Source organism: Rhamphochromis longiceps, linkage group LG6 (genome assembly GCF_057381845.1).
Source record: "Rhamphochromis longiceps isolate RC_006_pf linkage group LG6, R_longiceps_female_GT1.1, whole genome shotgun sequence".
Lineage (NCBI taxonomy): Eukaryota > Metazoa > Chordata > Actinopteri > Cichliformes > Cichlidae > Rhamphochromis > Rhamphochromis longiceps.
The window spans coordinates 32,548,240-32,558,238 of record NC_140562.1 but is presented as its reverse complement, the minus strand read 5'-3'; the positions used below and the strand labels follow the sequence as shown (position 1 = coordinate 32,558,238).

General features: G+C 41.5%; 1 protein-coding gene across 1 annotated transcript; it reads right to left on the bottom strand.

Moving 5' to 3' along the window:
* Positions 1-3,919: 3,919 nt before the first annotated feature.
* On the bottom strand, positions 3,920-9,626 carry LOC146668382 (uncharacterized). The gene is made up of 5 exons (XM_085410290.1): positions 9,499-9,626; positions 8,223-8,885; positions 7,225-7,311; positions 6,444-6,635; positions 3,920-5,928 (listed from the first exon to the last, which is right to left on the bottom strand). The coding sequence occupies exons 1-5, from the start codon at positions 9,569-9,571 to the stop codon at positions 5,741-5,743; spliced, it is 1,203 nt and encodes a 400-aa protein (XP_085266416.1). The 5' UTR covers positions 9,572-9,626; the 3' UTR covers positions 3,920-5,740.
* Positions 9,627-9,999: the final 373 nt, after the last annotated feature.

Below are 9,999 nucleotides of genomic sequence, written 5' to 3'. Positions count from 1 at the left end.
ATTTCTTGTATTATTTATTCATATCAATGAAAAGTTCTCAGTTTTTTGAGTAATGTTGGAAAAAAGAAAAAAAAAACGTAACTGCAGATAAAAGTACTCTATGTTTTTAACAGATTGTGGCAACTCTGAGGAGATTCTCTTTTGTACTTGATAGGACATTTCATCCTAGATAATAAAGTAATGTTTTTGACACCAGTGTTTTCTCTCATTGCCTCTGCTTTTTAAGCTTGATACAAGGTTGTTTTTGTTTTTTCGTGCATTGTTTTAGTCGAGTTTAAGGTTGTTTGGATGAGCAGTTCTCATATTTTGTCTAAAACAAATGTCTTCGATCAGTGTTTCCCCCAAAGAGACTTCTGTCTGCTCCACTCTGTGTCCCCCCACGCAGACAAAGGTATGTTTGAATGGCTCTTTGTGAGGACGTAGCCTCACCAGTCATTTTGCGACCTGCGGCAGCTCAATTGCTCGTTAACACAAACATCCAATCACCCAAAATGGCAGCAGCTCATTTAGGCTTGTAGACATGGTCAAGAAGACCTGCTGAAGTTCAAGCTGATCATAATGTTGGTGTCACATAGGCTGGTCTGAGTACTTTAGAAACTGATGGGATCTAACTCTAAACAGAGAGAAAATACCCAGTGAGCAGCAGTTCTCTGGGTGAGAATGTCTTGTTGATGCCAGGGGTCAGAGCACACACTGTTTTTAGATGAAAGGAAGGCAGCAGTAACTCATGTAACCACTCATTACAAGCAAGGTATGCAGATGAGCATCTCTGGATGCACAACACAAGAAGCCTTGAAGCAGATGGGCTACAAAAGCAGAAGACTACACTGGGTGCCACTCCTGTCAGCTAAGCACAGGAAGATGAGGCTACAGTTCACACACGCTCACCAAAATTGGACAATTGAAAATTGGGTTCAAGTGGTAACATCAAGAATTTGTTATAAACAACACAAAAGCATGAGTCCATCCAGCATTGTATCAAGTGGTGTTGGGGATGTCTTCTTGGTACACTGTGTGCCCCTTTAAAAACCATAGCCTACCTGAGTATTGTTGTTAATCATGTCCATCCCTTTGTGACAACAGTGTATTCTTCTGATGCCTGCTTACAAAAGCATAACGCCATGTCTCAAATTACAAGTCTTTTCAAACGTGTTTCTTCAACATGACAGTAAGTTCACTGTACTTATACCGTCTCCACAGTCATCAGATTTCAACCCAATAGAGCTTTTGGGATATGGTGGAATGGACAATTCCCACCCTGGAGGTGCAACTGTTTGATGCTGTTGTGTCAACATGGACAAAAATCTTTGAGCCATGTTTCCTCTCCTTAGTGAATTTGAAGAACGAAAGCAGTTCTGAAAGAGAAAGCAATTAAATACAGTTCTAGCAGGTTGTACCTAATAAGAGAGCTGATAAGTGTACACATAAAGTGTACACCAAAATCTTAACCTAATTTTAGCCACCATGTTTAACTATCGAACCCTTACGTTAATCTAAAGTTAATTCTAACTTTAAACCCCAAACAGCAATTCAGGCAGGTATGATAATAATTTTGAAATAAGTTACTGCATATAAATATAACATTTTCAGTCCATACAAGAAGCGTCCCTTCCCTTTGAATCAGTGAGACATGACCATATTGATAACTTAATGATCAAGAGCAGAACTGTAAGCAGTCCAGGGATGTTTTACTGACACTTTTAAAGAGAAAACCACAGCCAATGAGATGAAATAACAGCATGCATAGTCTCCAATTAAGCATGAAATATAAACAGCCAATTTTCAGCACAAAAGAAATGCTCGACCACTGTGCATGAACGAACAACAGGATGATCTCTCACATTTTTTCTTCTTTGAATTTGTAACCATTTGAGTAAAAATGGCCATTTTTTTCAAATCTCACAATGGAAAGAATCCCTCCAAAAATTCTTAGTTCAGGATCTGGAGCATCTCCAAACGGTAATCACATCTACGCTGGGCCGAGGTCCATGTTTTAAAATAAATCTGCTCATAGCTTTTAATAAAACAACTGTTCTGGAGGAAGGTTCAGAGGAGGTTGGAGGTTGTTACCCTCATGGCTTATCCGGTCAGGATGAGAATGAACAGTCAGCAATTACTTGTAGGTTTCTCGTTTTATTTGAATAATGCGTGTAAAGGAAAGACACACATGGACTGTTAACTCTGAAAGGAAATAAAGTATGACTTAAGTCATTCAGTAACTCAAATTAATACATGAACTCGGGAAACTCAACAGAAACTCTCCTCAGCTGCCAACCCATGTGGGAGTGAAGAAAGAGTGAGCTGTAGGTGAGTGCAGTCCTTATATAACGGGTGACAGGTGAATGCAAGGCACCTCCTCCAGCTCAACCTGGGGAACACCGAGGTGTTCCTAGGCCATCCGAGAGACATAATCTCTCCAGCATGTCCTGTGTCTACTCTGGGGCCTTTAGCAGGATCTGCCCGGAACACTACACGCAGGAGACATCCAGGAGGCATCCTTATCAGATCCCCAAATGACTTCTACTGGCTCGTTTCAATGTGGAGGAGTAGCATTTATCTACTCTGAGTCCCTCTTCAATGACTGAACTTCTCACCCTTAGGCTGAGCCAAGCCACCCTTTGGAGAAATCTAATTTCCAATCTGGAAGCTCAGTTATTAAGAATTTATACATTTGCAACATTTTATCTATTTTACATAGCTTAACTAAGATGCATATTCCATCTCTTCCCCCCTCTTATCATGTTTTCTCTAATAATGCATTCAATTAAAAAAAAAAAAGATGCAAAGGGAATATCATCATTTCCTGAGAAGGAAGCATGCACGCAGTAAACCAAACAGGACCAAGAATAGAACCTTGGGGTACACCGCAACACAAATTCACTGACTTCTTGCTACTTTATTACTTGGAAATTACATATTAACATTACTTTCGATATCTGTATCTACACCTGTTTTTGCATTAAAACAATACTGGTTTATTAACTGGGCAAACTGGGGTAGATTACTCCCAGTGACCCATGGTAATTTGAATTGACATGATGAGAAACACTTGTCTTGTTGGGAACTGTTTTATAGAGAGGTTAGATGAGAGGCAGTCTGAAGCAACTGAAACAGGGGTCTCTGCAGGAGCCACAGCTAATTGTTCCTCTTTGGTACTTGGTGAGTTGATCTGACTCCAAATATGAAGTTCAGCTTTCAGCTTAAATTGTTAGCTGCATGCTCAAGGCAAGCATGAGGGACAAGGTCATGACCCCTGCGCTGAGACACACCATCTATTCCTGTGATGAAATTACCAAGATGACACATCCAGCCACCTCCTGCTTTGATCTTTCACTTTTCTCACACACCCCTCTCCACAACCCACCCCCGACTCTTTAACTCTCCACTCACCACTAAATGGATCCAGAGATTCAAATGGACGCAGATGACCACAAGCCCGAAGTTGGTTGTGAGGGGCGTTCACACAGGAAGCAGCTCATAGATATTTTCACCCAACCTCCCCTCCCTTTTTTCTCCCCTCCCCCTCCTTTACATCCTCTGTCATGAGGAATGTGCTCCCGCTGTGATAGTAGCAACAATGTGCAGCAGGCTCCTGTTTCCTGCCCATATGCATCTGTTCCCTCCAGCGCTGATCCCAGATAGGGGCTTCATCGAGCCTGGGAACTGACCTGGGCTGACATACATGCAGAGAGGGAGAAAAGAGGCTCAGCACTCCCTGGATCAACATCCAAGTTCCCAAGTCAGTCTCTCTCTTCGTGGAGGCCAGGCCGAGACCTTTGGTTGCTAAACTCTAATTAGGTTGGTGACTCCTTGTCCGGCTCTCAGTGGGAATGACAATAAGGATCACTGTTGGTAGTGTACGTGTGACTGAACGAGCCAGGGGGTGTTGGTTTAAAGATAAATAAATTCTTCGCAGGGCCACAGTACAAAACAAATACACACTTTTATTGAGTTCATGTTTAGTAAAGCAAAGTAAGCGTTCAGTGCAAATCTTTTCCCTCTCCTAAGAAGCATGAGCTCAGGGTCATACTACAGTTGAGCCTGGGATTTTTTATTAAATAAGAAAGACAGACGCAACAACACGGTCTCTACAATTTCACTTCTCTCCCTGCATTATTTTACACAACTGTCTGTATTCCTCCTCCTCCTCCTCTTTGCTCCCCACCTCACGTTTCCTCTGATCCTGCCGACATACTTTGAATGCTCACCGTCCAAGAGGAGTATGTGTTTGTTTGCAAGAGAGGAAAGCAATAGGCACTCCAAAAAGGAGCTGTGACGGAGGCACTTCTTTCAGTCGTGTGTCCAGGTGTGCGGAGGATCAGATTCCCGCGATTAGATTTATGGCGTACTCCCAACAACAGCGTACCTCCTCCTCCTCATTCAGCAAGACTCCTTTTGATGTCCCAGTCGACCTAGCCAGACATCATCATGAAATATATAATTAAACTAAAAGAAGTAAGCCACTCTCGTGACATGCAAAATCTCTGCTCACTTTTTGTCTTTTTTTCCCCCTCCTCTTCCTCCTCCACTGAAGGTTTGGTGCTGCTTTTAAGGCCCCCAATTCCCTTCCTTTTATTATTGCATTTCCTGCTTGCCATTATCAACCCACAGTGACGCCATGCACAGGACTGAGTGTTGCAAACCAACACAGTCCAATGCCATACAATATTTTGCATCCATTGGCTAATTAAAGCAAGATTTACATGTTATAAGTCTTCAAAAGGTTATAGAAACTGTTAATTACAGGGGAAAAAAGGATTTGGAGTAATTTTGGAACAGTCATGCGTAGAAGTGTTTCAGTTTAACCAGATTTGCTCCATGTCTTTGTTTTGTTAGGTTATTGTGGAAATACAGAGCAAACTTTTAATTAAAGGAAAAAAACGTTTTGTTTTTGTTAAATTAACAGCATATTCCACAGTTCATCTAGCAATACCATGTATATTTCTCAAAGACCAAACCAAAGTATGACTGGAGGAAACTATGTAGGGGGAACATTGATGCACTCATTAAATTGAAGGAATGAGGGGCTTTCTCTGCTTTTTATGTAAAGTTTTACAGGAAAGCTGAGATAATTATCTCTGTAACATCCTGTGGTCTGTGTACCCTAAATGCCTTAATGTTTGGATCCTAACCCTATCATCTAGAGAATTTAAAGAAAGAATTTCTTTGGGGGGAGAAGAGAAATGCAAAATGTCCCCGAGTACTATGAGAATGATTTTTTAAAGACAAAAATCAAATATCCTGATATTGTAGGGTTAAAGGTTATGATTTACTATTTAAATGTTTATTCAGAAAACCCTTTTCTCAAGTAAAAGCATTACTCTTCCATAAAAATATTCCCACTCGGTAATATGTGAACTAAAGATGAGCCAAATTTCCCTTTAACATGCAATGCCTTATTAATGCAAGGATTTCATGAACCAGCCATGAATGGATGAAGAGTTTGTATGTTGACAAAATAACATTTGCCTCATGGAAAAAACATCATAAAACCCATTTAATTGTAGCTGCTTGTGTTTTCTGTAAAAAGAAAGAAAGAAAAAAAAAAGATCACAAGCCAGCAACTGTGGATTTTCAAAGATCGGTAAAAAGGAGATGATCCAGTCTTTGGCTAGCATCAGAGCAGTCCATATGAAACTCAATCGATGCTTTCGCCACGTCTTCTGTCTACGTGAGATCAGTTCACGTCTGCTGCAGTGTCTCTTCCCCTGCAGCGAGGGGCGATAGTCTTATCTCTGGTTCACCTACACCTGGAGCGCGTGGCCTCCAGAGCTTTCTGGTGTCGCCGCTTGTTGTATCTCTTGACGTAGCTGTTGCTTCTCAGGATGCCGTCCCCGGGCTTCAGTTTACCACCCAGCAGGTTCAGGAGTTCAGAGGGGAGGTGGCGTCTTCGGTGGTAGATCTGACCCATTATGACGTATCTGGTCCCTTGGGAAGAAAGAGAGCGAACGTTGAAGTGACGGAGGGGGGAAAAAGTGCAAAGTCAAACAATTTTTGTGTTTGCACTAAACACGTTCTGCTGATCTCAGGGAAAAGGAATTCCCACATCCCACAAAGTGACGCTTTGGTGTTAAGTTGTCACATGGTTTTTAATTTATGGGTCTCAAGAGTTGCATTCGTGTAAAATATCAATTATCAAACTCTGTACTTCCCACGATTTGTTACTTTAATCTCATCTCTTGATTACTCATGAACAAAGAACTGAACAGCTAGAAGACACTATAAATATGAGTAAATATTAAATGATATTTATCATTCAATTAACTACACTGCATAACCAACAACAAATGAACATAATTAAAAGGGACACCGCTATTATTCTCGTTCAGGAGAGCTCAACCGGCACAGTAATGCTTTGCAAGGATTCAGACAGTTGACTGTTTTTCTCTGATGAAGCAAGTTTTTTGTTCTTTAGAGCTAAGGAGCTACACTGCAACACCTACCTAGTTTGATGTCAGGGCATGGCTTGCTACACTTGTAGGTGTCCAGGACCAGAAGGCGCACTTTGAAGAAAAAGCTGTCAGGGGTCACGTACAGACGGCTCATCTTGTAGAAGCCATCACTGCTGACCATCAGCGTAATGAGCCGGATTCCTCTGCGCAACACGTCGATGTCATGGACAATCCCATTGACAGCTATGTTAGAGAAAAACATGATCAGATCTTAAAATATCAGATTTTTCTATCATCATAACTCAGGCTTTGAAGGTGAAGCAATATTTTTGATGCTTTTATGAGGTGAAAATTCAGCTGCCAGCACCCCTAAAGCACTCTGTTTTGTTCATCTAATATAAAAACTGTTGGTCTTCAGGCTAAACTCCTTGGCGTCTAAGTGATCAAACATAACCATGCGTGTGAATAATGCATTTCCTTGAAACTACATCTAGTCTCAAAGGTCATAGTTTCATTATCCAGCTGTTGCATGTATACATTTCTTTATTATCAAAACTTTAAAGGCACAGATAGATATTCAGCTGTTAATGCGTACATTTAAAAAGGAGAGTTAACTCCAAAAATTAAATTTAAGTATTTTTGCTCTAGCTTGTGCAAATTAGCCATCCAAACTTTACCAACTTTGGAGATATTCTCAGAATAAATCCCTGCCTTTACTTGATGGTGGAACAACAGTCCAGAGGACTAACATGTTAATGTGATTTTGTGTGTGTGTGATAAAGAAGACCAGCACTGAAAACCAGTCCGTCTTTGTCTCACATTAGACACATACCAAATTCACTGTAGCAGTAATGCTCCTTCTCGTCCTTCTCCTTCCTGCACTCGCTCACACAGACGGCGTCATGTGTGAAGTCGGACTCTGTGGGGAAGTAGGACAAACACAGCGAGTCAGGGAATGACTGACTCTCATTCCAGCATCATTAGAAAAGACGAGGCTGTCATTACGAAACCGAGGCGTCACATTCCTCGGCAGGGGCCTGGAGGAGGTGGACCGTGTCTCGGGATCACGCTGGTGGTACATTTTTTAACCTTAACTACAAAATCAGAGCTTTCCCTCTTGCTTTGCATTAGTTTCATTATAACCACGACTGGACTGCACACAGGGGACGCATTGACAGCCAGAATTGAGGGAAGCGGTTATAATTAGTTATAATTAGTGGCAGGAGACTTTAATTAGCTACTAGAGGAAAAGACAAAGCCACCGCTCTCATCACAACCCTCTGTGTGAACTCTGTGACCTGCGTCAGCATACATGACATATATACTGGCACAGCAACAGATTGGACTTTTCAAAGTGATAATTAAAGTGATATTTAAAGCACAGGAAAGAAAACAGCAGTGTAAATTTAAACTCAGCAGGATCCACTTTTTGCCACTATAAGTTTATAATAAAATTGAGTTTGGGCCTTTTCTTGTGATCAAATGTCAACTTTCCATTAATGACACTACGCTAAGAAAAATACCATCACAAAGCAGCTCTTTTTCATTCTGTAACAAATGTTTTTATTGTTTTGATAATTTGCACTCATGTAATATATATTGTTTAAAGGCCAGAGGCTGCAGATGGTTACGAGTGAGAAATATTGTAATATTAAAGATCAAAGATGTTCCCATCTGGCTACAGTCTTATTCAAGTTTAATAATTTAAAATCTATACTCCCAGGAGGGAGTAAGGTTCAAAGATCCCATCAAAAGATATCTGGACAGCTCTGTAATTATGCACAGGTCACATTTTGAGGTCAGGAAACAAAACAAAAAATCCTCCCATACCTCGCCGCATGATGTCAAACTGATAAAGCAGGCTGGAGGAGCGCCGGTTAAAGATCACCGGCGGGCGGCTGTTGTTCCGAGTCGCTGCACTGATGCCAGACTGATAGAGACTGGACTTCCCGGGCCGGTTCTCCTCTGGGTCCATGCGTCGGTTGGGGGGATCTTTGCGCGGGGGAGCAGCTGGTTGTTGTGGCTGAGCCTGAGGTTGGGTCTGCGGCGGCGCTCTGGGTCTGGAGTTGGGGTGTCCCTCTGGCTCGCCGTGTTGAGGAGGACTGATGTTGGACTGAGCGTCCTGACTGGGTTTCTGTACTGTGCGGTTGGTGGAAGCACCTGCAGCTGCAGTGACCTGGGTTTTGGGATGCAGACCAGCAACTTCTCCTCTGGCTTTCTCGCTGTTGTGCTCCTCCGAACGGTCACTCTTTGGGCCCTTTTTGCTCTTGCTGTGGGGACTGTGGTGGTGGGGGATGTGGGCCAGGTCAGTGTGCTTGGGCCACACAGCAGAAGGAAGAGGATGGAGGCTGAACTTGGACTCGCTGCTCTTGCTGCTCTTCTCTAGGAGTTCGTTGATGGGCAGGTTGGGCTCTTTAACCACCAGTCTGCTCTGATTGCTCAGAGCTGGATCCACAAAGCTGCTCTGACCCTTTTCTATCAGCGTGTACAGACCTGCAGTCGAAAGAAACAAAGCTTCCATTTAGTTGCACAGTTTGGCAAAAAGAGATCTACAACAATGGGTGAATTTTGTGTAATTGACCCATTGTGGACCTTCCTTGAAACCTGGATGAATTCTTACTCATTACTCTATTATCAATAGAGTACAAACAATATTATGCTATATTATCCCTGTTATGCCTGAAATAATTACAGATTTGTAATTTTTGAAAAATACTGGAGTGTTTATTGAACCTTATGATAAATAAAAATACATAAATAAATATGAATTTGCATATGTGAGTCTTAATTTGTATAATTCTTTGCTACATCTGCCATTTTTGTGCAATTTATTGCTCAGCAAAACAAAAACACATGAGAGGGTTAGGGTTAAAAACATCACACTGGTGATGTAAGGGTATCAGAAATTCATCTATCAAATATGATGCACTTAATGTTACAGGGTTAAACCTAAAAAAGGTACAACATGAAGTCAAGTCACTCTCCATCTAAAGCCTATTGTATATCTGTAATTGCATGTAATAACAGATATTTAGGCTATTTATGAATGATACTAATGTCACTGAACACAGCGTTCAAAAAAGATTAAGAAAAATAATCCACTCACCATTAACGACATGCTCCTCTGTGTTGTAAAGAGGAAACACCACAAACAAAAGCGTCAAAGTAATCCCTGCCATCCTTCAAGCTCACTGTGGACACACTTTCAGGGGTCTGCTACACAGTTGGGATTCCTGGGATTTTTATAGGAGCTCTCAGGAAGGAGATGGGATGGAAAAGGGAGGTGGTGGGACGTCCCAAACACAGAAAATAAACACTTGGACGTGACACTCCTTTCATTCATGCACGGATTCTGAATAGGCCCGCAGTGTTGTTTACAGCCTGTGAGGGAAACTGTGACACTGTGTGCGTATTGTCTGCTTCACACAAAGTCAGTTTTTATTCAAAGTGAAACTTTTCCTGGGATGTGGTTTTCAGTTGACTGTTTGAAGTTACATTACTCTGCTTTTTAGTTATTTAATAATAATTAACCTAGTTCTATTAAATAGGTACTAAATAGGAACAAGAGCTAATAAGACTTTCTAAGTTAACATCCTTCCTCACTTAA